Genomic DNA, 27,592 nt, shown 5'->3' on the forward strand with positions numbered 1-27,592 from the left:
GTAAAAAAAAACTTTAACCAAAAAATAAGGTTTGCTTGATTGAAGATCTTTCAACATATTAAAAGTTAAAACTCCATTCAGCCACACTGTCATTATGATTACACTTTAGCTGTTTCTCTCAGCACAAATACTGCCCGAAATTTTGAATTTTTTGGAAACTTCTGTAATTATTGAAGGCTTCATCCCATATGTGTCAGCATTATAGCTGGTGCAGAGAGGGTAAATGATGGAAGATATTTGTTCAGACTGAGATGCAAAGAACGTAGGATCAGATGTCATGTAATGTAGATTCAACGACGGGGATTCCTAGATTATTTTATTTCTTTATATATTTAAATATTACATTAAATGGATATTTCACCATTCTCTTTAGCTCCTCTCTGTATTTAGTCTGGGTCACTGCATAAATGCACGTGTTTGTACAACAGCTCAAAAGTAGGAGCATAAAGCTGGTGTAGTCTGCGATAGCCATCGGATCATTGAAACTGTTTAAATAATAATGTTTTGTGATTTGCATTAGTATGAAAAATATCACATACAACATCCACAGCAACACAAAGTTTCCAGATATGGCAAAGAGTAAGATGATGTATTTTTTTCGGTTCTGCATTTCCTGATCATTTACATTCGCATCATTTTTGCTCCCTCTCAGCCTCTTACGGATTCTACTGGCCGCTAAGATGTGTCCCACAGTCAGGGCATTGAGCAGCAAGATCAGGAATGTTGGGAGCAGTGGAGTGCAACTGCGGTCAATCCAGCTAAATGCTTTCCAGGCAGCTTCAGTATAATACTCCAGCTTTTGATGACAGCCCCACGGTGTGTTCTCGATTGTAAGGTAGGGTTCAAATATAAAATACCAGGGAATATTTTTGAAAAAGAAGAACATGCAGATTGCTCCGATAGTCAAAGCTGTCGTTTTGTCTGTGGAATATTTAGTTTTCACATTCTGGTAACAGATAGTAATAAAACGATCAAAAGTGAAGGCAACTGTTAACCAGACAGAAATATCTGTTACTGCACGAACCAGTACGTAGTGGAAGGAGCAAACAGGCGTGATGAACAGGAAGTTATTCGGAAAATAATAGTCATTAATCCGGAGAAGAATCACGTCCAAAATAATAACCAGAAGATCTGCTACGGCCATAGCTACCAGGTAGTAAGTAATACGTTTAGAGAGGCCACAATTTCCCCGGGAAAGAATCACAATTGTTATCACGTTCGCTGCAGGGGTGGAGAAAAGACAGAACAAAGGAAACAGGTATCTGGTTAGAAAAAATACTGAGTTTCAGTGTTTATTGTGATTTCTTAATGATATGATCGGAGGGCTTCTACTAAAATTCATCACAATGAGATTTGTGCTGTCTTGTGAAATCTTTTAATATAACGTGTTGCCATATAATTTCGCGAGAATGGAGCTATAATGGAGGTGGAGATCCAAATAAATGTATGGTCATCAATGAATTCATTAGGAATCTCTGGCGGTGTTTCCTCAGAATTTTAGACGAAAGACTAGTAAAAAGCAAACTCTAAATTATATACACACTTGTAGTTGATGTCGAAACACGACCAGAGATTTATGTTTACAAACTACCAAATGAGCAATTAACTTGTTTGAACTTGTTTTACATCTCTACAAATCCTAGCCTTGTCAAAGAATCATAGCATCCCAATAGAGTAGAAGGAGGTCATTCGACCATGTAACCTCACATATTTACCCTGCTTATCCCCTGACGCTAAGATAATTCAGCATGGCCAATAAACCTATCCCGATCAACTTATTCCTTTGGACTAAGGGAAGAAACCCTTCGGAGCATCCGAAGGAAACTCACGCAAACTGGGGGAAACGTGCAAAATCCACACGTTCAATTGAACCCGGTTCCCTGGCGCTGTAAAGCAGTAGTGCTAACCACTGTGCCACCATGCCGCCCCATGTTATCTGGGGATTGGATTACTACTAGAATTCACCACAACAAACCTTGATCATTGACTGTCTAACTAGCAGTAGATTCTGTAAAAATAACAACGATGATCTCAACTCAATGTACAAAAGTTGTAATGTGAGCAGCAGCAAACAACAAAACCACTTTCATCTGATCATGTTGGGTTTGGGGTTGGGGATGTGATGATACATCGGTTTGGGTGCGGGTTGAGGGGGTAGAAGTTTTCCTACGCTGATACTGGAACCATGGGGGAAATGCAGGCCCCGCTTTTGTCACCTTTGTAATTGTGAAAGTCCTTGCAATGACAAATGAATCCGGTCAGGGATGTTACAGAAGAAGCCATGACACCTTCCGACATTGAGGTGCAGAAAAAACAATGAAGAGGAAGGCAATGTTCCTTTGTAGCATTAACCTGACACATTAACCATGTGGCGAATGAGTCATCCTGATGTTAAATTCCATCTCAAAGAATGTGGGGGAATATATACCTGAGATTCATGAAAACAATTAGCAAGATAATATACAGTTCAATAGAACCAGCATTTTTGCCAATAAACACCCAGACGTAACTGATATAACACAACTTTCGAATGTAGGAGGTTGATTTTGTTAAGTGTTTGCGTGTGTTTCGGCTAGTGGTTATCACGAATACAGGATCTTAGTTAACGTATGGGAAATACAGTTCAGGCAACGCTGACGCTGAGTTAAGTATTGGAAAGTGCTTTCCAGTTGGACCATGAACTTGAACCGCTCTGTGGCGGCGCTGCTCCCACTCTCCTGACAGCGAATATTTTAATGAATCAATGACTGTCAACTATTCATTAATGTCAAATAATCAGCATTCAATATTGTTAAAATCATATCTCGATATTCATTAGTTCCTAAATCATTATTTGATTTAACAATTTGATTAACATTTCACCGCCAGTGTAATATCCAATATGTAAACATTTAAATGTGTTTTACAAATGACTGAAATTCTAATCCCAGATAATTCCAAATATGTACTGTGTAATGTGTATATGTAACTATGTGGGGTTACGTAGTCGAATGACCTGCTTCTATCCTATTGGGATTCTATGATTCTTTGACAAGGCTGGGATTTGTAGCCACGGTTGAAGTTCTGAATAAAACAAATGAGCAGCACCATTTCAGAAACACATTAAAAAAACGCTATGAACATTGATATCAATACAAACTTTCTTAATTTCCCGGATGTACAGTGGAACATGACACAGGTAACATTCACAAGTATGCTGTTACTATGACTATTTTTCGTCGGTCAGCAGACAGTAGTTCGGCATGCCTAATGATGTACTTAAATTTCATTTTGCACATTGAAAAAATGTTCAAGTTGATATAACCTGTTGCTCTGATGTTAATTCAACAGCAATTGGCTAGAAATAATGCCAAACGAAAATCATCACATCTAATGGTTAGCAGTTCTGAACTAATACATGCTGATTTCTGATCCATTCAGTTTGAGATTCTCGTAAAACAAATAAAGCCTGCTTTATCATTCTGAGGTTTGAGCATTGTATGAAGTAGTGGACACATAGTAATAGATATTTCTCGTTAGGTACTCCAGATTGTTATTGAAACAAATGAATGCAAGTGACACATTGATATATGTTTAAGTTGTTGCATGACTTCTTTACGAGATAGTCATATAATTTGATAGTGATGTCAATGGGGTGTTCCAGAAGCTCCTACTATTAGTTTCAGTTTCTACTCTGTACAGGTAACAGCTCCTGGAATAAATGTGTTGTATGTTACCTTGAGTCCTAGCGTCCTGACAGACGACAAAAATGAGCACAGTTAAGATATTAGAGAAAATAAATTAGCAAGTGGTTGGGATTTTGTTTCATCCAGAACATCAAGAAAAATCCAAAACATTGCGGGTCCTCACAACTCAATATTAGAAGGCTCGAGAAAATCAACAGCAGGATTAAAATTGAAGTGCCCGCGAAGAAAGACCAAGTAAGAAAAATCATTCTGTACAGTTTTAAAAGAGGGATTGTGTTTTTTTCCGATCAGAGAAAAGTGAGATTCCAGCCAATATGAATGACCTCCTGTTCGACTGTGGTCGTTTGAAAAAAAATTAAATCAACTGTCTTCAGAGTAAAAAGCAGAACACTGGGAATACAGTGAATATATATCTATCCATCTATCTATCCATCTATCCACTGAGCAATCTCAAGCCTTTAGTGCCTGCAAGAGAACTGGCGGGTCAATTGTGGTCTATGGGTACGAATCATGGAATTCCTATGCAAATCACATTCTTTTTAAAAAACACCCATAACCCCAACGAAAGAAGTTACACTATTGGAGTACGGAAATGGTGAATCTGCAATAGCCTCATTGCATTATGTATTTCATGTATCTGCAATGAAAATGCAATATTATAACAAGAAAATAGCCTTTAGACTTCTATGGAGATGTAAAATAAACTTTTAAGATAAACGAAGCTTTTTCAATGAGCAGGACAGGACGGAAAATGCACTTTTTTAAATTTTGTGTTGGTGCGGGGGATTATCAGAAATATGGTTACCAAGGAAACAGTAACCCACTTAGTCGCAGATTTGTACATTTAGCAACTGAATATAATCACTTACCGGGGATTCCAAAGGCTGCTATTATCGGATAATATATCATTACAGTCTGTATGAGTGGCGGTAAGACGGTAAATGGATAAGAGCTGTATGGAACTCTCATTATGCCTGAGGATGTTTGTGACTCCTGCAGCTGCACACGGAAATCCAAAGGACTGAGAGACGAGAGATTTTAAAAATCCAGTATTTATTACTGAGACACTTCCCGTGGGATCAGAAAGAAGCAGGAGAAGTAACATTATTTCCAGTCATTTGGACAAACAGACAGTTTCCTTCAATGTAATGTTTGTATTGCACCCATTATATCGAAATTGATATTGTAGACGTTTTCAAAGAAACAGCATCAACATAATAATGTTTTAGCAATCTAATAAAAAAGGCGCTCGAGAATAAGAAAAGGACGAGACGATTGTGACCATTAATTGATCCTGCCTGAACTGATATTGGCTTCAACACAACTTCAATGCTCGTTCCCCATTACCACTGATTCCCCTTGCGTTCAGAAAGATGATTTGCTTAGCTTTATCTGTGCTCAATAAGGTAGACTGCACTGACCCCCGGAGTGGCACATTGTAAAATTGATCACCCTCTAAGACAGATTAGTCCTTAGCCGCCGCTGAAACAGGACAATCCTTCATTCTGAAAAGATGCCCATGTGAGTAGACACAACTACTGTGTCAAATTTATGAAACATCCTCAGATTCTCATATGTTTCAATAAGATCGCCTTTCTGTCTTGAAAATGGGTATAGGTCCAAAACCGTTTGACTTTTCACACAAGAGCACGCATTATCACAGGAGTCAAAGGACTGAACCTCGCGTGAACTGCAAACCAATGCAAAGATTTCCCCACGAAATAGGTTGACTCAAACTGTTTACTGGCCTCTGCGTGTTGTCCGTCGCCTTCTGCATTGTGAGGAAGGCTTCATCATTTTTAATTCTCACCTTTCCCCTTCCTATCCTGCAATGAGGGTAAACTTTCCATTTGCCCTCCTAATGACTTGCTACACTTGTATACGAGCTCTTTCTAACTTATATACGAGACCACCAGGTACTCTGCTGCTCGCTGTTCTCTCGCCATTAAATCAAACTTTGACTTTCCATTCTCCCTACCAAATTGTCTAATTATCATTTCCCCACTCATTCAACCTATCCATATCACTTTGTGCCCTCTTCACTACATGCGTTCTTGCCTTCCTTTGTATAGTCAGAATGCCTGGCGCATTCATCCAAATCATTAATGTCGATTGTTGATGATTGAGGCTACAGAGCTAATCCCTGTGGCTGCCCACAAGTTAGATTTTGTCAGTCTGGAAATGAATGATTTATCCCGAATCCCTGTTACCTTTCCGTTCGCCAATCATCAACCACCACTCCCCACCCATCCCCCAACTCATGAACTCTAATATTAGGTAGTACTTTCCAACTGACCCTCACAAACACCTTTTTGCATTCCAGGTATACCACATTTACTCCTCCCCTGTATCCATGCTGTTCATTGCATCCTCCAAACTCCTAATAAATCTGTCAGGCACAATTTTCCTTTTGTGGAATGATATTGGTTCTGCCTTATTTGTATAATATGATAAATGTCCCACAGCTACTTCCTTCATAGACAATTACAGTATATTCCCATATTAGGTGTTAACCTTACTGTCCCACTGTTTTCTGTCTCCTTCCTTTTAGGTTCAAATTGCCCATTAATGTGAATTTGAAACACCTTCTTTTTCACTTGCCCATGAAAGGAAATCTGTTGCTCACCTTCTTCTTGCTCTGGCTAAATGTCCACTATCCAATTTTGGTATACCTTTCCCTATGCCCTTTGCGATCTAATGGCTTATCATTTTGGGGCCATCAGCTTCTCTCTCCACTTTACTCAAACAAAAATCAGACAACCCAATTTCCTTTCCTTCCACCATGAGAGCTGACATTCTGAAGCATTCCCTGCCTTGGAATCAGTTCACTTCCCTTTTAGAATAGCAATCACCCTAATGTCATATAAAGATCAGCTAAGCATCAATTCTTGCTTCAGCACGTTGGATACTTCCAGTTCAGAGATGACTGTGTATAATTTCACAGAGGATGGGCACAGGCCATCTATGTGGTTAGACTTCTGATGTAAATATCACCTTACCAAAATATTCTAGAGGTCTATGATATAGAAGTTGCGCTTGAGCTTTCCACTTTGTTCCCTTCATTGCTTAGCTGTAGGCATTTATATTGTAAGTTCATTGTTATGTTTCTCATTCTTTAATGGTAAGCAAAGTGTAGGGAGATTTTTCAGAACTTCAAGCAATATTTACTGAAATGCCGAGTTTCAACCTGGAGCCTCACAAGTGCAAAGAGTGCCTTTAGCATTGAGATACTCCATTCACTTGGTGTCATTCCATTGTGACCTTGGTGTCTCGATTCCTGCCCCCATCTTAATTTTATATACATGCCTGCATGATTGCGCCATAACCCCATGCATAGTTTACGTCCAGCGGAAACTCACTACCCTCTCTGCCAATTCCTCCTTGCTGCTAAATTATCAAACTGTTATTCTGACGCTGAGTACTAGATGAGTGGATATTTCCTCCAGCTAATGACTCAGGAAACTGATGCCACTGATTTTAGGCCCCGCTGCCAATTTTTATTCCTTTGTTACTGACTTCATCCTTCTCCCTGGCAGAAGTTTGATCTTAAACCATTCCCTCCATAAACTTCTGGTCACAATTGATATGCAGGTAAGCTTCTAACCCCTGATTCTTGAGATCACTAAGACCACCTCTTATCTCCTGTGCAACAGTACCTGACTTCACCCATGACAGTTCAGCAGTTGCTGAAATTCCCACTCATCGGGCCCAATTTTACTATCAAGTTTCGGGCATGAAGACTTGGTAAAGTCGGGCGTGAGGTGACTACCATGATCCGCAACAGCCTCAATGGCTGTTCTCCCTTTACCAATGGCTGAAAATGGCGGCGATTGAAATGGGCGCGGAGGCAAATGCATTTAAGTTGAATTAATGGACTGGACGCCCAACTTTACCGGCACTTACCCCTTTATCACCGTGTTCGCCTGTCCAGGTTCGGGGCGAAACAGACATGGCCCACAAAGGTCTGATTCAGGTGCTCCAGCTACTGAGTAGGTAAGTTCAGAGCTTCTAGCGGCTCTCTGACTCGGTGATGAGGGTAGGGGAGGGAGGTGGTGAGATGGCTCTCTGGTTGGTGGGGGGAGGTGGTTCAGATGGCTCTGTGGTGGGAAGGAGGGCGAAGGAAGACAGGTGAGATCGCTCTCTGGTTGGGGGGAGGGAGGCATGTCAGATCGCTCACTGGTGTGGGGGGGGGGAGGCAGGTCAGATGGCTCTCTAGTGGTGGGGAGGTAGAAAGGAGGGACAGACCACTCCCCTGTGGCAGGGGATGGAGGCCTGATCACTCTCTGGTGGGGCAGGAAGGTGGGTTGCAGAGGAGGTCTGCTGCCACTCTGCGTTTGATCGATGGCGGGAAGATGAGGTCCACTGCCACTCTGCATGCAATCAGTGGAAGGGAATGGGGCAGGGGACTGTGATCGGCTTGGTTAGTGGGGTATGGGGCATAAGGGGGGCAGTAATGTGGTGGGGATGGGGCAATATGTCTGTGGGGGCCAGGGGAGGTATTATCAGGCCTGGAAGCAATGTGGCAGGGGGACTGTTTTTCACATTGTTTTTTACTGTGCATGTGCAGTTGGAGGTGCAATCAGAGCAGCAGTGTTTCGGGTGCATTAAACCCCGCCCACAGGCTTCTGCAGTGCAATTCAGAATCATTGATATTTTTTCAGGCACAGCCCATATGGGGACACCAGAGATCGGATCCAAAAGTCAGATCTGAAAGCCTCCCAGATTCAAATCCACCTAGCACTTACAATCAAAATGCATCAAGTTACGCTTGTTTGTGGGTGTGAAAACTTTGGTAAAGGCGGGCGTGAGACGAGTAGCACGATCCGCACCTGCCTCCACACTGTTTCCCCCTTTACCGAGACCTGGAAATGGCTGCAATCGGGAACCATGCATGGTTTAAATTGACTTAGTGTGCTGCATGCCCAACCTTACCGACACTTACCACTCTAACACCGTGTTCATCCAGCCAGAATCGGCACAAAATAGATATGCTCCACAAAAGTCCAATTCAGGCCCGGCATGCAACAGCTCTCTGCTTGAGATCATTGGGAGGTGAGGAGTGGTCTGCTGCCCCTCTGCCTGAGATCACTGGGGAGCAATGGGGGGAAGGGCTTACAATCTGTCTGGATGGCAGAGGGTATACCAGTGTGGCAGGGGATAAGGGGGTCAGTAATGTTGTGAGATGGAAGCAAGGGGGAGATGGCAGGGGAATGGCATTCTATTCTTTTTCTGCACATGCACAGTTGGAGGCACTGGTTGGAGCTGCAGGGTTTCAGGCAGGTTATGCCCTGCTCACAGGCTTTTGCAGTGGCAGTTGGAACTGCTGATATTTTTTCAGGCATAGTGCATATGGGGGCAGCTGACAATGGGTCTAAAAGTTGGATCTGCAACAATCCCAGTTTCAAGTCCGCCCAGCACTTGGAATCAAAATGGTAAAATAAGGCCCATAGTGTAGTAGTGAGCATGTTTAAATGGCAAGTTTTGGAAGGTTTCATGAATGGATCAGCAAATTAAGCCAAGCAGTGAGAATCCCAGGCTTGAATGCACACTCAATCGGGCAGAATCGGCACATCATATATAGCTATAGTTATTGTAATTGTTTTACAGCTTTAATTTAAATACCTTTGAAGCATTCCAGTTTAAAGAGACAAACAAGAACAGTAATTCAATTATTTCTTTATTTAACACTTCCAGTACCAACTCAAACATAAAAAGTTGCAATTCATTTACTCTTTACTGAACTTTAATTCTAACTGAACATCAACTATGGACTAAACTTTAATATGAAATATGAAGAGGGGGTGTGTTGGGGAGGAGGGGGGCGGAGACTAAGAGAAATGCCATGCTACCTAACAGCCTGGAGCCCAAACTTTTAACTTGATCAGGAGTTTGAGATCTCCAGATGGCGTGATACAAGACTTTCACAGAGTTACTAGTTCTTCTGAAAAGGACGTTATTCAAAGCCCACGGTAATTATTCAACGAAATAAATTCAATTTGGCACAACAGCCTCTGGTGTAGCGATAGCAGCCTTTTTCAGCCAGATTAAGGAAAATAGCAGAGCACTGTTTATATGGATGCGCTGTTAATGACATGGTGGGGAGGAATAACACAGTGATACAGAACACTGCTACAGACTGTTAGAACAGTCCAAGATAATGCCGAAGGAGACGCTGGAAATTTCTCTAACAACGTACAGCGCTAAAAACGGAGATCTAGAGCTTCAACATTTGCAAGCACTCAGAGTGGTGAATTCCACCAGCCCTGGTGTGAATCCACTATGATTTAGGGGCAGAGGAAAGCATTAAAGGTCTGTTGAAGAGTTCCATGGGTCCTTTGACCTCCTCCTGCACTGTAGGGATACTATGGCCAAAATTTGTGGAAATAGTCCGAGAAAACATAATCATGAACCATTGGCTGAAACCCTGCAAATTATATAAACCATATATGTATTAAATTTAGGGTGTGAGAAATGCAGGATATCGGAATTATTAATAGAATTAAATCAGAATGAGCAACGAAACGATCAGTGACTTAAACAGAAAAAAATTATCTATGTTTGAAAAGGAGGCATTCCATAGACTGTGAGAAAACCGAGAAAAATTCAAGTCTAATAAGTTAATTAGAGAAAAGGTCCGAGTGAAATATAGCAAATTGTCGGAATAACATTGACAGTAAATGTGAAAAAAGCAAAAATCAGAGCGAAAACATGCAAAAACTTGTCTGGAAGTTCAAAGATTGGAACTTAGGAGCACAATATGAACAAAAATGGGAAAAAGTAATGTAATAATGTGAGAATAGTGTATAAAACAGTAAAATCTGAGAAGAACAATCCATTAGAAAATATATGAAACATCAGTGTAAAAAATCTGAATAGAATTTGAGACACTGATATATACAAAATAGCAGCCAATGTCTCTGGAGTAAGAGCACTTCAAATGTATTTAATTGGTTGGTGGGAATAAGGCAGAGTATTAACAACTCTCACTGAGCATAATTATTGCATGAATTATTTCATTTCAGCTTCAGTAATGCTGTAAATGATTCATTATGAAGAGCAATTTAGAAGTGAGGTTTATAAGTTCATAACTGGAATTCCACATTCTACCAACTGTAAACTTGAATAGGCTAAAACTCCATGGCCCGCGTTCTTTCTTGTACCTTTTGCAGTTAAAACATTATCCATGTGCTCTCTGATCTATGGCGTCTCTCTGTGAATGAGCCTGATTTATATTTTTATCTTTACTTTCAAAACCTTCCCTGGCTTCTCTGCAATCTTTACCATCCTCATCACTTTCACTGGTATTTTTGGTGATTTAATTCTGGTATCTCGAACATCATTAATTTAATTATTCCACAGTTGGTGGCCGTATTTAACGTTCGCAAGGTCCTGAGCTCTGAAATTCCTTCCATAAACATTGAGTTTGATAGCTTTAGATTGTCGACTTTCTCCTCTATATTAAGACACTTTTGCAAATGCCAAAATTTGTTTTGTGAAACCACTTCCCCCTCCTACACTAGGCCAACTGTTCATTGTTCTTAAAGGTGTTCTAATTTGTGCAATCTCTCACAGATACATTTTGCTGCCTAACACATTTTCCCTCCTTTTCTGTCTGACGAAGAACCAAAAGAACTCAAAACACTAACTTTGCTTTGTATTCTTACTGATGCTGCTAGAAGTGCTGAATTTTTCCAGCATTCTCTGCTCTTGACTCAGATTAGAAGTCTCACAACACCAGGTTAAAGTCCAACAGGTTTATTTGGTAGCACAAGCCACAAGCTTTTGGAGCACTGCTCCTTCATCAGGTGAGTGGGAGTTGTTTACAAATAGGGCATATAAGGACACAAGCACAATTTACAAAATAATGGTTGGAATGCACGTCTTTACAGGTAATCAAGTCTTAAAGGTACAGACAACGTGAGTGGAGGGGAGGTTAAGCACAGGTTAAAAAGATGTGTATTGTCTCCAGACAGGAGATTGTGAGATTTAGTGAGACTTTGCAAGCCCAGGCAAGTCATGGGGGTTACAGATAGTGTGACATGAACCCAAGATCCCAGTTGAGGCTGTCCTCATGTGTGCAGAACTTGGCTATCAGTCTTTGCTCAGCAACTCTGCACTGTTGTGTGTCATGAAGGCCGCCTTGGAGAACTCTGACTGCTGAAGTGTTCCATCGCTGCTTTCAATCCACCTCATCGATCCCCCTCCAAGCTGACCATCCAGGTCAGGCTGCACCAACCACCATTTAATACAGCAAAGGGACCTTTATATTCATGCATTCACAAATGGACCCTGGCTTCAGGCCTCCTCTTCTTTTGAATCTGCCAGACATCTGGATGAATTATTAATACTTGGAATATACTGCCTGAAAGAGTGATGGGTTCAGATTCTCAACAGCAATGTTAAAGAGAATTGAGTAAAGACTTGAAAAGGAGGTACCTGTTGGAGCATAGGAAAGGTTTGTGTACCAGGATCAATAGGAAGCCTCTTTTCAAAGAGCCAGCATTTTCACAATGGACAAGAGACCTGCTCTCAGAATCATTTCACTCTCAGTACCCAGTGTTCAAAGGGAGTTTGGAGATTAGGTTTTTTTCCTTCATTTGTTGATGGGATGTTTGTGCCATTGACTGAGCCACCATTTATTGCCCATCCCTAATTGCCCTTGAGTTGAATAGACCATTTCAGAAGGCATTTAAGAGTCAACCACATTGCTGTGGGTCTGGAGTCACATGTCAGCCAGACCAGGTAAGGACAGCAGATTTCCTTCTCTAAAGGATATTGGTGAACCAGATGGATTTTTACAACAATTGACAATGGTTTCATGGTCATCATCAGACTCTTAATTCCAGATTTGGATTTGAAACCACATTCCCAAACCATTACCCTGGGTCTCTGGATTACTAGTTAGGCAACAATGCCACTATACAACCACCTCCCCACAAGGTGACAGAATTACAGGGTTAAATAGGTCAAGGATGGCTACTTGCAAAAGCAGGGTGATTGCAGCAGATTTTGAATGGATAGTTGTGTAGAGGAAAGGAGATATGTTGGCAATTTGCAGGGACTCACATGTCTGCAACGCTATCGATAAGCAGTGCTCCAATCTGTTCAATTGCATTGTTCCACCTGCATGTCTGAGTCTCACACTGAGGTCTTATCTTGTTACCTTATCTAAGACATGTTAATAGTATGTTTTCATCTCACACCAATTCAGTCTAAACTCAGATTTCACATTTACTGTAAAATTGTTAATATATTTTCTGTTCAATATCTGATTCAATACATTTTGTGGTATAAACAGTGTGGGATTGAAAAGAGTTAACTGAACCCTGTTTGTTTAGTGACTGTAATTGATTTCTGTCTCCATGGGTGCTAATTGTATCACTCAGGACTTTCTCTTGGCAATTAGAATGGATTTCTGTCAATGTAGTCTCCAGTATTGGAGCAAGTATCACCTTGGGCACAGCAAACAAATGGATCTGAATCTGAGAAAAGTGGCTGCAAATGTTACAAGCAAGATTGGACATTTTTGTTTTTGAGATGAGTTTAAATTTCTAGAAGTGCTTTGGGACATACAGCTTGTCTACTATCCCCTGTTGGCTGTTATTGGTGTTCCATTGAGTCTCTATACCCAGCTCTATTTCTGTGTGAAAAGTTTAATAACCATGTTGCGGTTTCTGACATGCACTGCCTCGCATTTTGCGGTTCCTTATGACTCACAGTTTATCAGCCCTTGAAAAGGTCCTGCTTTCCTATTATTTACTTTCTTATCCTCACTGCTGTTATGTCTTGCTGCAGTTATACAGGGCCTTGGTGAGGCCACGCCTGGAATATAGTGTGCAGTTTTGTTCTCCCTATCTGAGGAAGGATGTTCTTGCTTCAGAAGGAGTGCAGAGAAGGTTTATCAGATGATTTTTGGGATGGCAGGACCTATGTACAAGGAAAGATTGAGTCGGATGGGATTGTATTCGCTGGAGTTTAGAAAAATGAGGGGAGATCTCAGAAACATATAAAATTCTAGACTAGACAGGTTGGATGCAGGAAAGATGTTCCCACTGGTGAGGGAGTCCAAAACTCGGGGTCACAGTCTAAGGATACAGGGCAAACCATTTAGGACGGAGGTGAGAAGAAATTTCTTCACCCAGAGAGTGGTGAGCCTGTGGAATTCGGTACAACAGAAAGCAGTTGTGGCCAAAATATTGCATGTTTTCAAGAAGCATTTAGATGAAGCTCTAGGGACTAAAGGGATCAAAGGTTACAGAAGGGAAGTGGGAACAGGCTGAATAGGCACCATGACCATAATGTCTGGCAGAGCAGGCTTGAATGGCTGAATGGTCTCCTCCTGCTCCTATATTTCTATGCCTGTGTTACCTCACTCTCTGAGTTATTAGTTGGACCATACCTCTTCAACACAATTTCAGTTCTTCCATTTGAAACCATTAGGAGGAACTGTGAGTTGATCAATTGGTACATCTCTCAGACATGTTCCTGGTGTTGTGACATGGGACTGGGATTCCACTCTCTGCTCTGCATTGTTTAATCAGTTAGAAATGACTTCACTTGTGTTATAAATCTGTGGCAGCTCACTGAGAGAATTAAGACATGGTGCCACAGCAGGGTGAGTGATATAATAGGATTAGAAAGTTGCTTTCTCTCAGGAAGATAGAAGGAAGACAAGGAAATAAAACTCTGGTCTGAACAGGTCTCGTTTAATTTAAAATGGAACAGCAGTAAATGGGGAAAGAAGAATAGTTTTTTTCTGCGTAGGGGATCATGGGCAGCTCCACAGTATAGGCAGCACTGCATCGAGCACCCATGATACACTCATCCCATTATTGAGTTCCAGTGACTTCATTTGAGCTAAATGTCAGGCATGTTGATGGTGGCTAACACAATTCCACCCATTTGAATGTGGTGTCCAATGCAGCATTTATTGCCCATCTCATTCTGGAAGGATGGCAAAAGTTGCAGCAGGACATAGATAGGATGCAGGACTGGGCGGAGAAGTGGCAGATGGACTTCAACGCGGATAAATGTGTTGTCGTCCATTTTGGCAGAACCAACGGGATGAACGAGTACACTATTAAGGGCAGAAGTCTGAGTAGTGTTGAGGAGCAGAAGGATCTTGGGGTCCGGGTCCACAGGACTCTTAAATCGGCCTCGCAGGTGGAGGAGGTGGTCAAGAAGGCGTATGGTGTACTGGCCTTCATTAATCGAGGGATTGAGTTTAGGAGTCGGGAGGTAATGCTGGAACTTTATAAGACCCTTGTCAGGCCTCATTTGGAGTATTGTGCGCAGTTCTGGTCGCCTCACTATAGGAAAGATGTAGAAGCTATTGAAAGGGTGCAGAGGAGATTTACAAGGATGTTGCCTGGACTGGGAGGCATGCCTTATGAAGTTAGGTTGAGGGAGCTGGGACTCTTTTCCCTGGAGAGACGAAGGTTGAGAGGCGACCTGATAGAAGTTTACAAACTGTTGAGAGGAATAGATAGGGTGGACTCTCAGAGGCTATTTCCCCGGTTTGAAATGGTCGCTTCGAGAGGACACAGATTTAAGGTGCGGGGAGGGAGGTTCAGAAGTGATGTTAGGGGTAAGTTTTTCACTCAGAGGGTGGTGAGTGAATGGAATCGGCTGCCGTCAGTGGTGGTGGAGGCGAACTCGCTGGGGTCTTTTAAAAGACTTCTGGATGAGTATATGGGGTTTAATGAGATTGAGGGTTATAGATAGGTCTGTAGGTTGGTAGGTGATGTGGTCGGCGCAACTTGTGGGCCGAAGGGCCTGTTTGTGCTGTAGTGTTCTATGTTCTATGTTCTAATTGCCCTTGTGAGGGTAGTGCTGAGCTGCATTCTGAAGCACCCACAGTCTGCACTGAATAGGAACATCCAGACTTCGGCCCACCAAACCTGCACCGACTGTGCTGCCTGACTGAACTAAGGGTGTGGGAGTTAGGGGGTGCATAATCCAGTTTAATCTTATAATGTTAGTTTGTTAGGGGGTGCATAATCCAGAAGGTGGCTGGTTGAGGGTGGGCAGCCACTGGTTTAGATATTGAAGGGTGGGTGTTTGAGGTGTGGGTGGTAGAGGCATGGATCAGCAGGTGTTCTGGCTGCATAGTCAGTCGCCAACTCTTTCTCTATCTCTCTCTCTCTTAAGTAATCCAATTTCACTTCCTGTCATGTGAATGAAATTGGTTAAGGCATTTCAGGATTTGATTTTATTCTTGGGTCTATATGGCAGTGTGATACTGTATAATAAAAATAATCACATGACAGTTGTATCATACCACTTTACATAGCAAAACCCTGATATCCAAACCCTTTTAATTTGAGTTGTTTCTATTTTTAAACTGAGTTAAGTTTTGCAGTTCAAGGCAAACCTTGAACAAGACATTGTTTGCTGGAGCAGACGAGGAAGGAGCATCAGAGAGAAAGCTAAGACTTTACCTGTTAAAAACCTGTTTAAAATAAGTTTAAAGCACTTTGTTCTTTGTAGAACTGTTTAAAGCATTTACTTATTGTATTTACTGCTTTAAGAATTGTGAGGGAGTGATTATCAGGCAGTTGTGGCCCATCAGCTTTAATTATCAAGTGTCCACACGGTGAAGCCTTACATTGTTTGCTGGAGCAGACGAGGAAGGAGCATCAGAGAGAAAGCTAAGACTTTACCTGTTAAAAACCTGTTTAAAATAAGTTTAAAGCACTTTGTTCTTTGTAGAACTGTTTAAAGCATTTACTTATTGTATTTACTGCTTTAAGAATTGTGAGGGAGTGATTATCAGGCAGTTGTGGCCCATCAGCTTTAATTATCAAGTGTCCACACGGTGAAGCCTTACATTGTTTGCTGGAGCAGACGAGGAAGGAGCATCAGAGAGAAAGCTAAGACTTTACCTGTTAAAAACCTGTTTAAAATAAGTTTAAAGCACTTTGTTCTTTGTAGAACTGTTTAAAGCATTTACTTATTGTATTTACTGCTTTAAGAATTGTGAGGGAGTGATTATCAGGCAGTTGTGGCCCATCAGCTTTAATTATCAAGTGTCCACACGGTGAAGCCTTACATTGTTTGCTGGAGCAGACGAGGAAGGAGCATCAGAGAGAAAGCTAAGACTTTACCTGTTAAAAACCTGTTTAAAATAAGTTTAAAGCACTTTGTTCTTTGTAGAACTGTTTAAAGCATTTACTTATTGTATTTACTGCTTTAAGAATTGTGAGGGAGTGATTATCAGGCAGTTGTGGCCCATCAGCTTTAAATCAGCGCCAAGTTTAAAAGGAGGCCTGGTGTAGATAGCGGGCAGCGTCGGAGCGGGCAGCGGAGTGAGAGGGAAGCAGAGTGAGCTATTAGGGCTTAATATCAAAAAGGGCTTGAAGGTAAAAAGGCCAGGTGGAAAGAACAAGGAAAAAAAAAAATTTTTTTTTTCAAAACTACTACAGCAAAAAACAAGGAAAATATTTTTTTCCCACAACAAATTATATTGAATAATGGAGGGGCATGTGATGTGCGGTTCCTGTATGATGTGGGAACTGGTGGACCCCAGGGTCCTTCCCAGTGGCCATGTCTGCAGTAAGTGCAGGTTGCTGGAGGAGCTCCAGCTCAAGGTGGATGAGCTGGCCTCTGAGCTACAGACACTGAGGCTCATCAGGGGGAGAGAGGGTGTCATTGTCAATGGGGTGCAAGTGACATCCACCCCCCCTAGACTGTCTAAATCTAAGGGTCAGGAACAAAAGGGGGCTGCTGGGAGGAGGAAAGGGGGTGAGGAGCGGAGGCCTCAGCCTCTTAATCTGCATAACAGGTTTGAGGTTCTTGCTTCCAGTCTGGAAGAGGACGAGGCAGGTGAGGTTGGTGAGCAAACTGCACACGGTACAGTGATGCAGCAGGACATAGGCAAAGAGAAGGGGAAAAGGAACGTAGTAGTGATTGGAGATAGTGGGGTGAAGGGTATTGACACTGTCCTTTGTCACAATGACAAAGTGCACAGAAGGGTGTGTTGTCTGCCTGGTGCTCGGGTACAGGATGTCGCAGCTGGGCTGCAGAGGAATCTGGAGTGGGAGGGTGAGAACCCAGTTGTGGTGGTACATGTGGGTGCCAGCGACGTAGGCAAAGTGCGGACTGAGGATCTGGGGAGGGAGTATGAGAAGCTGGGAATGGAATTAAAAAGTAGAACCGACAAGGTGGTCTTCTCTGGGCTACTGCCTGAACCGAGTGCAGACGGGCGTAGGGTTGACAGGATAAAGGAAGTGAATGGGTGGCTCAGAGATTGGTGTGGGAGGAATGGGTTCGAATTTATGGGGCATTGGCACCAGTATTGGGGTAGGTGGGACTTGTTCGGGCGGGATGGGGTTGGTCTGAATCGTGCTGGGACCAGAGTGCTGGCGAATCGAGTAAAGAGAACTGTAGACAGGGCTTTAAACTAATTAGGGGGGGGGAGGGTGCGAGGGTAGGTGATGTTAGGAGGTCTACAGTTAAGGATAGGGTACAGGTAAGGGAAGAGGCTGAGGATGTCCCAAGTGGTGGCGTTACGGCAAATAGGGTCCAGAAGAAGGCTGGGATGAAAGCGCTTTATCTGAATGCACGAAGCATTCGGAATAAAGTGGATGAGCTGGTGGCGCAGATCGACACAAATGGATACGATCTGGTGGCCATTACAGAGACGTGGCTGCAAGGTGACAGGGACTGGGAGATGAATGTACAGGGCTATCAAGTGTTTAGGAAGGATAGGCAGGAGGAAAGAGGGGGTGGCGTAGCTCTGCTGATTAAGGACAGCATCAAGGTGGTAGCAAGGGATGATATCGGAGCCAAAGAGCAGAAAGTGGAATCGTTGTGGGTGGAGATTAGGAACAGCAAAGGGAGGAAGACGCTGGTGGGTGTCGTCTATAGGCCCCCGAATAATGATCTGGAGGTGGGGCGGGCTGTTAACGCGCAAATAAGTGCGGCGTGCAGGAATGGGACGGCAGTAGTTATGGGGGATTTCAATCTGCATATTGATTGGTCGACCCATGTTGGACGCGGTGGGCTCGAGGAGGAGTTCTTGGAATGCTGCCGGGATAGTTTCCTGGAACAGTGTGTGTTGGAGCCGACGAGGGAGCGAGCTATCTTGGATCTGGTGCTATGTAATGAGGCGGGTAGAATTAGGGACCTTGAGGTGAAGGATCCTCTTGGAGAGAGTGATCATTGTATGGTGGAGTTTCTGTTGCAGATGGAGGAGGAGAAAGTGGGTTCCCGGACACGTGTCCTTTGTTTGAATAGAGGGGAGTATGGTAGGATGAGAGAAGAATTGGCGAATGTGGACTGGGGGAGCGCGTTGGAAGGTAGGTCTGCTGAGGAGCAGTGGAGGATCTTTAAGGAGATCTTTCTTGGTGCTCAGCAGAAATTTATTCCGATGGTTAAAAAGGACAGTAGGAAGAGAGGTAATAAGCCGTGGATAACGAAGGAGGTGAAGGAAAGTGTTAAATTAAAAGCGGAGGAATTTAGAGTAGCTAAGAGCAGTGGGCGAGAAGAGGATTGGGAAAGGTTTAAATGTCAACAAAGATTGACAAAAAAGTTGATAAAGGAGGGTAGAAGAAGCTATGAAGCTGGGCTAGCACTTAGTATAAAAAAGGATAGCAAGAGTTTTTATAAATATATAAAAAGGAAGAGGCTGGCTAGGGTGAACGTTGGTCCCTTAGCGGATGAGAAAGGGGACCTAGTGGTAGGGGATGGGGATATGGCTAAGGTCTTGAATAACTTTTTTGTTTCTGTCTTCACGGAGGAGGACGTGAATAATTTGCCGGGTGTTAGCGATGGAAAGGTGGTAGGACTGGAGGGTCTTAATGACATTACGGCTCGAAGGGCCAGATGGCCTACTCCTGCTCCTATTTCTTATGTTCTTATGTTCTTAATAGATGGCACATGAAATTCCAATGGCAGTACATAATTGTCAGACATTTGTAAATTGCAATATGCTGCGGACTTCACTGACTTGATATACTTTAAACTGACTCATAGACAGTATATTTATTGTTTCATTATCATTATTATTTATTATTACAAAATCATTCTTTTGTTCCTACTTTTCTGCCTCTCCACAAAGTTACTTATTCCCTTCTCTTAACTTCTCAATTAACTCTCACATAATTTCAAGTCCAAGACAAAGGAAAGAGCGTATGGTTCCCTCCAAGGTCTACATCCTTTCTTAAACATCAATTTACTTGCCAATTTTTATTTAAACTCTGTATCAAACTCACGGTTATAAAATCACAATTAGGGGAAGAACATTAAAGCAAATAACGAGGAAACATCCACACAACCACCTTATTTAACATACATATGGAATCTTCCAACATGCATTCCAAAATGGATTAAGTCATCGTCATTCATCTTTCTTCCAAACTGTAATTAAACTCAAAAACAGAAGTAAATTCAAGAAATCGTACACTTTAACAGTTTTATCACTTCCTCAGCCCCTTTGAAGTTAAACCGAAATGTAAAGCGTTGCATTTTTTGCCCACAATAAATACTCCACAAAAACAAACAGGCTTTAACAACGCCATCTCTCAATCTAATGCAACAACAATCGCCTTCATTTGACAAGTAACCAGACCACACAAAACACTGAAATACAAAAACTAAGATTACAACATAGTGTGCTTTGTGATCAGCTCTACTCCAGGTTTGTGGTTGACTCACTACTTGTACATGTTTTAGACACGTGCTCCTACTCTACCTTATGTAACTTCCTTTTCTGTTCGTTTTTTTACTTTTCATGTCCAAAAATTACTGCAAGTCTTATAACACTAAGATCCATCCTGTCTGGGACAGAATGGGTTAATTCTCTGCTTGTTTCAGCAGAAGGGCAGGGGAGTAAGTGCACTCACATGGACTCTCCAAACACTTAAGAACATAAGAACATAAGAAATAGGAGCAGAAGTAGGCCATCTAGCCTGCCCCGCCATTCAATAAGATCATGGCTGATCTGTCGTGTCTCAGTTCCACATTCCCGCCCTCTCCCCATAACCCTTAATCCCCTCGCCTAGCAAAAACCTATCAACCCGCGTCTTAAAAATATTTAGCGAGGCAGCCTCCACCACTTCAATGGGCAGAGAATTCCAGAGATTCACCACCCTTTGAGTGAAGAAGTTCCTCCTCAACTCCGTTCTAAACTGACCCCCCTTTATCTTGAGGCTGTGCCCCCTAGTCCTACTGTCCTTTCTGAGCGGGAAGAGTCTCTCCACCTCTATCCTATCCATCCCATTCATCATCTTATACATCTCAATGAGATCTCCCCTCATTCTTCTAAACTCTAACGAGTACAAGCCTAGTTTATTCAGCCTCTCCTCATAGTTGGGGGTGGGGTGTTAGCGTGGATAGAGGATTGGCTGTCAAATAGGAGGCAGAGAGTGGGGGTCAATGGGTGTTATTCGGATTGGCGGTCGGTGACTAGTGGAGTGCCCCAGGGGTCGGTGCTGGGGCCTCAGCTATTTACCATTTATATAGATGATCTGGAGGAGGGAACTGAGTGTATGGCGTTGAAATTTGCTGATGACAGCAAGACTGGGGGAACGGCAAATTGCGCGGAGGTTGTGGAGAGTCTGCAGAAGGATCAAGATAGGCTGGGCGAATGGGCCAGGAAATGGCAAATGGAATTTAATGTTGGCAAGTGCAAGGTGGTTCACTTTGGCAGGAATAATGGTAGGAAGGACTATTACTTACGGGGCGAAGAACTGCAGCAGGCGACGGTGCAGAGGGACCTCGGGGTCCTTGTGCATGAGTCACAAAAACCCAGCCTGCAGGTGCAGCAGGTGGTCAGGAAGGCTCATGGGATGCTGGCCTTCATAGCGAGGGGGATTGAATATAAAAGTAGGGAGGTGTTGCTGCAGCTGTATAGGGCATTGGTGAGGCCGCAGCTGGAGTACTGTGTGCAGTTTTGGGCGCCGTACTTACGCAAGGATATTTTGGCCTTGGAAGGAGTGCAGAGGAGGTTTACTAGGCTGATACCGGAGTTGAGGGGGTTGAGCTATGAGGAGAGGCTGAATAAAGTAGGCTTGTACTCGTTAGAGTTTAGAAGAATGAGGGGAGATCTCATTGAGACGTATAAGATGATGAATGGGATGGATAGGATAGAGGTGGAGAGGCTCTTCCCGCTCAGAAAGGACAGTAGGACTAGGGGGCACAGCTTCAAGATAAAGGGGGGGGGGGGCGGTTTAGAACGGAGTTGAGGCGGAACTTCTTCACTCAAAGGGTGGTGAATCTCTGGAATTCTCTGCCCGTTGAGGTGGTGGAGGCTGCCTCGCTAAATATTTTTAAGACGCAGTTTGATGGGTTTTTGATAAGCGAGGGGATTAAGGGTTATGGGGAGAGGGCGGGAATGTGGAACTGAGACACGACAGATCAGCCATGATCTTATTGAATGGCGGGGCAGGCTCGAAGGGCTGGATGGCCTACTCCTGCTCCTATTTCTTATGTTCTTATGAGTGTGGGGCAAAAAGGATGGACAGGAAGGAAAGGGTCCCAAACAATCATGGGGAAAAGACTGAAATGTCAACAAGATGATCTGTCAACAGTAGCTCAATATTATCCAACACTAAGCCCGGAACTGATTGGAATGAATAGTATCGGCCTCCGGATAAGGACCAGACACCCGCATGTGGGTTAATGCATCATTCGGGCCCCAGCAATGTGATATGTTAATTGATATGGGGCTTTGGTGTCTTTGACTAATTTGGACATTCCAATTGCCTGACACCACATCACAGAATTGAATTGGGGGAAAGAAAATTACTGTATATAAAAGTAAAAGTGAACCAATATTGTGGGAACTGGGTGAAATAATGCTGCCTGCTCAGTTCTGGGTATTTCCCAACCCTGAGGTCTCTATCTTGGAAACAGACATCCTCGAGGAACTAGGGGTAATTGTAGATGCCTGAAATAGACAGCTGATCTGGCTCGCCAAAAAGGAGCACAAAGACGGAACGGTCGGGGAATGTGTCTTATGTGGAATGTTGCCGTGACAGGCAGCACAAGGACAGAGCCCCTGACCCGAGACTGATAAAAGGATGGAGTATTGGGGAAGTTATGCCTGGCCATTCCGGGGGTATGTGGCAACCAGGAAACAATATTATGGTCTTATCCATACGACCCAGAAAAGATTGCTGGGCAATACACCCATCACACTGACAATATCCTGTCAAGCCAGAGGTTCTGCAGGCCACCTAACAGATACTACATGAATTAGTCCAGCAGGATATCCTGTGACCAGTGGTATCAGTCACTAACTCACCATTGTGGCCAGTCCGGAAATCGGACGGGAGCTACCATTCACACCACTCTAAATACGGTGGCCCCGAGGGAACACCCTATAGTGGTCAGTTCAGTGACCATCTTCAGAATTTTCACGGTTCTGGATGTAGCAAATTGGTTATGGTCCATCCCTTTATAACAAGAATCGCAGGAGAAATTTAATTTTACTTCAAAGGGAAAACAATGTACATGGATCCGTTTATCACAAGTGTTTCATCACAGGCAAGTATCTTCCACCAAGTCATGAATAGGGCCTTTGAGGAATGTGATCTTGCCCTGTACAATAGCACTATCTGATTGATGATCCCTTGATAGCCTTGGAAACGACTGAGAACATTTGGAGTTCTGGTTATCGCATTGCACACACTGGAGAGGGTGGGAGTCAAGGCCAACCCAAGAAAGCTCCAATCGGCCAACTACAGTAGGATACTTAGGTCATGACATAAGTCAGGAAGCAAGATCCTCTCCACAGACGGCAAATCCATCATTGCCGACATGACTTGACAATCAGGGAACATGGTGGGTGATGCGTTTGTTTAACTACTGGAGGAACATTATTCCCCAGTTCACTACCTTGGCAGAACCAACCCAGTGCTTAGTGAAAGGGGAAAAAAACCAGGATCGGAAGTAGTGGACTCAGGGCCAGAACAGGAAATCGCATTTGACAGATTAAAGGCTGCTTGAAGCCCCAGCCCTGAAACTACCAGAAAAGTTTTTACAGTAGAACGGTTACCCAGGACAAACAGGGGTCGGGTGTAAGGGGGTTGGGAGGGGGAGGGGGGGGCGCGTAGGGTCACGAGGCCAGTAGCTTACTACTCGACCCAAGAGTCCCCAGTGGTTATAGGACTGCACCAATGCATCGCTGCCCTGGATGCAACCTGAGCCGTACGAGTCTGTGAACCTGTCACTATGTCAAACCCGTTGCTCCTACACACTAAGCACACCATTGTGGAAATGCTGAATATTGGAAGACTGAAAACAGTATCCGATGCTTGATGAGCTACATGGGAGGCAGTACTCCTTCCCCAAGATATATTCATCAACATTATCAGTGACACAAGCTTTAACCCTGCTGAAGGATTAATTACTGAGGGGGAACCACATTAATGCCTGACTGTAGTTGAGAATTCTGATTAATTCTAAATACCCAACATGAGGATAGTTAGCAGCTAATGTATGAATATGTACTTTGAGAATAATACAAAATATTTAGGTAACATATTAATAATGTTTCTAATTAAATTAATTTATAACATGCCAGTGAAATGAAACATGTTTTATTCGTTTAACGTGAGTTAATGTAATTAATGTTAGTTAGTTGAATCTATGTAATTAATGATATGAAAAAGCTTATACAAGCTTTTTGAGTTGGAAAGTGCTTTGTTTTAATTCTAATGTTACCACTAAAACTGAAGAAACTTCAATATTGTATTCAAGAAAGATGTGGAGATGCCAGCGTTGCACTGGGGTAAATACAGTAAGAAGTCTCACAACATCAGGTTAAAGTCCAACAGGTTTATTTGGTAGCAAAAGCCACTAGCCTTTGGAGCACTGCTCCTTCATCAGGTGAGTGGGAGTTCAGTTCACAAGCAGGGCCTATAAAGATACAAACTCAATTCACAAAATAATGGTTAGAATGTGAGTCTTTACAGGTAATCAAGTCTTTAAGGTACAGACAATGTGAGTGGAGAGAGGGTTAAGCACAGGTTAGGGAGATGTGTATTGTCTCCAGACAGGAACAGTTAGTGAGATTTTGCAAGCCCAGGTAAGTCATGGGGGTTACAGATAGTGTGACATGAACCCGAGATCCCGGTTGAGGCCGTCCTCGTGTGCAGAACTTGACTATCAGTCTCTGCTCAGCTACGGACAAGCCCTTCATATACACAGGATCTGCTCAGATGGCGAGGATTGCTACAGACACCTCCAGATGCTGAAAGATGCCTTCATAAGAACAGGATATGGTGTTTGACTCATCGATCAACAGTTCTGTTGCACCACAGCGAAAAACCACACTGACCTCCTCAGAAGACAAACATGGGACACGATGGATAGAGTACCTTTCGTCACCTAGTACTTCCCCGGACCAGAGAAGCTATGATATCTTGTCCGGAACCTTCAATCTGTCATAGGTGAAGACAAACATCTCGCCAAGGTCATCCCCACACCCCCACATCTTACCTTCAAACAACCGCACAACCTCAAACAGACAATTGTCTGCAGCCAACTACCCAGCCTTCAGGAGAACAGTGACCACAACACCACAACCCTGCCACAGCAACCTCTGCAAGACATGCCAGATCATTGACATGGATGCCATCATCTCACGTGAGAACACCATCCACCAGGTACACAGTAAATACTCTTGCAACTCGGCCAACGTTGTCTACGCTGCAGGAAAGGATGTCCTAAAGCATGGTACATTGGAGAGACCATGCAGACACTACGACAACAAATGAATGAACACCACTCAACAATCACCAGGCAAGAGTGTTCTCTACCTATTGGGGAGCACACAGTGGTCATGGGCATTCAGCTTCTGATCTTCATGTAAGTGTTCTCCAAAGTGGCTTTCATGACAACAACAGCACAGAGTCACTGAGCAGAGACTGATAGCCAAGTTCCGCACACTTGAGGACGGCCTCAACTGGGATCTTGGGTTCATGTCCCACTATCTGTAACCCCCACGACTTGCCTGGGCTAGCAAAATCTCACTAACTGTCTGGCTGGAGACAATACACAACTCTTTAACCTGTGCTTAACCCTCTCTCCACTCACATTGTCTTTAAAACTTGATTACTTGTAAAGACTCGCATTCCAACCGTTATTTTGAGTTTGTGTTTTTACATGACCTGTTTGTGAACTGAACTCCCACTCACCTGATGAAGGGGCAGTGCTCCAAAAGCTAGTGGCTTGTGCTACCAAATAAACATGTTGGTCTTTAACCTGGTGTTGTGATACTTCTTACTGTGTTTACCCCAGTCCAACGCCGGCATCTCCACATATTGATTCAGATCCCAGCACCCGCAGAATTTTGTTTATTTAAGGGAAACTGATTTGTTGACCACCAAGGGCATGGTCAACAAATCAGATTACCAGTGTGAATGGGGATGGATACAGACAGGCTCCGGAGTACAAATGGATGTGTTTGTTTGTGTCTGTGTGTGTGCACACACACACGTTTGTGTGTTTGTCCATTCCTGTGTGCGCATGTGCTTCTGCATGTGTGTGTGTGTGTGTGTGTGTGTGCGCATCTGTGGGCATTTGTGTACATCTGATGTATGTGTGCACATATGTATGAATATCATGCCCGTGTATGCATGTGTTTTTGTGTGTCTGTGTATGTGTGCGTGTGTGTGCATCTGTATGTGTTTACATATGTGTGTGAGTGTGCACACATCTGTGCGTGTGTCTGTCTGTGTGCGTGTATGCGTATGCAAGTAGGATGTTTTACTCCAAGAGCAATTCCAGTGACAAAGTATGTATCTTTCCCAGCAAAGCATACTTTATTTAATAACACAATTTAAATAACAAATGAGGCAGCTTAACCATTAAGAGTGGAACAGTATTTTTTAGAAGGAGAGGAAGCAAATGTACTTTCTACCTCATGGCTGCTGTAGTTGCAAATAAGCCTTGTTTATGCATGGATCAAAACGACTTTCAAATACAGTTATCAAAATCATACATACTTACTACATATTATGTTTATAGATTAATTTTGTGGAGAGAGAGAGAGTGAGTTATCTGGAACAGCCTGCAAATGCCTTTAGCATGACTTTAGCAAACGTCCAAAAACAACTGAACCAGCCCAAAACACCTACAGATTTAGCACCTCTCACTAACACATCATCACGTGTCCCTGCTTCCCTAAAGCCACATTTCGTTTCACAATTGAAACCCGCAGGGAACCTATTTATTATGAACGAAAGTCCATTGGCCCAAATCTATGTAAACAGTACATGGATAAAATGAGTATTTATCCTGCTCTCCCAGTACCTGAGCTGCATTCTTCTCAGACATCCTGATTGCCTGTAGCAGAAAGCTTAATTTTAAACATTCTCATTAAACACACTATAAAACGACACACATTCTAAAAGTTCAATAGATTTGTAGAATCTGCTTTAGTAGCATTCAACACAATATAAACATGATTGAGGAAAAATCAATAGATACATTCAAAATCACTAGGACGCAAGCATTACTGCTCATAGACGGAGCATTATAGGAGTTACTACAGAAAAATATGGGGCTGAATTCTCCGGCCATGCAGCCTCTTCTTTCCCGCCGGTTGGAGATTGGGCTTTATTTGCCAGTGGCGGGATTCTCTGATTCTGTCGCTGTCAATGGGAATTCCTACACCACACCGGCGGGAAACCCGCGGCAAGGTAAGATACGGGCTGGAGCGGAGAATCTTACCTGCGTGAACGGCCGGTGAATTCCGGCCATGCTGTCCAGAGACACAGGTCCGTGGATGCGCGATTCGAAACACAATTGTTATCTGCACAAGATACAACACTGCTTTATAAGCAAATTTGGAAGGGACAGACGGTAGAAGCAGCGTAGTTCACAAATACAAGTCTTGGGGACTTGTATAGCTAAAATCAGGTGATGAACTTAAGTCCGGGAGAGTCGTACGTAAAATC

General features: G+C 43.1%; 1 protein-coding gene across 1 annotated transcript; it reads right to left on the bottom strand.

Moving 5' to 3' along the window:
* Positions 1–316: 316 nt before the first annotated feature.
* LOC145348224 (putative G-protein coupled receptor 139) lies at positions 317–27,395 on the bottom strand. The gene is made up of 3 exons (XM_080196424.1): positions 27,366–27,395; positions 4,556–4,685; positions 317–1,221 (listed from the first exon to the last, which is right to left on the bottom strand). Exons 1-3 carry the CDS (start codon positions 27,393–27,395, stop codon positions 317–319), a joined length of 1,065 nt encoding a protein of 354 aa, XP_080052550.1.
* Positions 27,396–27,592: the final 197 nt, after the last annotated feature.

Source organism: Carcharhinus amblyrhynchos, chromosome 9 (genome assembly GCF_965287045.1).
Source record: "Carcharhinus amblyrhynchos chromosome 9, sCarAmb.v2.hapA, whole genome shotgun sequence".
Taxonomy (NCBI): domain Eukaryota; kingdom Metazoa; phylum Chordata; class Chondrichthyes; order Carcharhiniformes; family Carcharhinidae; genus Carcharhinus; species Carcharhinus amblyrhynchos.

Excerpts from the sequence above, each read along its gene's own strand:
- LOC145348224 (XM_080196424.1), bottom strand. The coding sequence starts at position 27,395 with ATGGCCGGAATTCACCGGCCGTTCACGCAG. Across the intron at positions 4,686-27,365 it reads TTCACCGGCCGTTCACGCAG|CTGCAGGAGTCACAAACATC; the intron begins GTAAGATTCTCC and ends TTCCGTGTGCAG. Across the intron at positions 1,222-4,555 it reads AGCAGCCTTTGGAATCCCCG|CGAACGTGATAACAATTGTG; the intron begins GTAAGTGATTAT and ends CCACCCCTGCAG.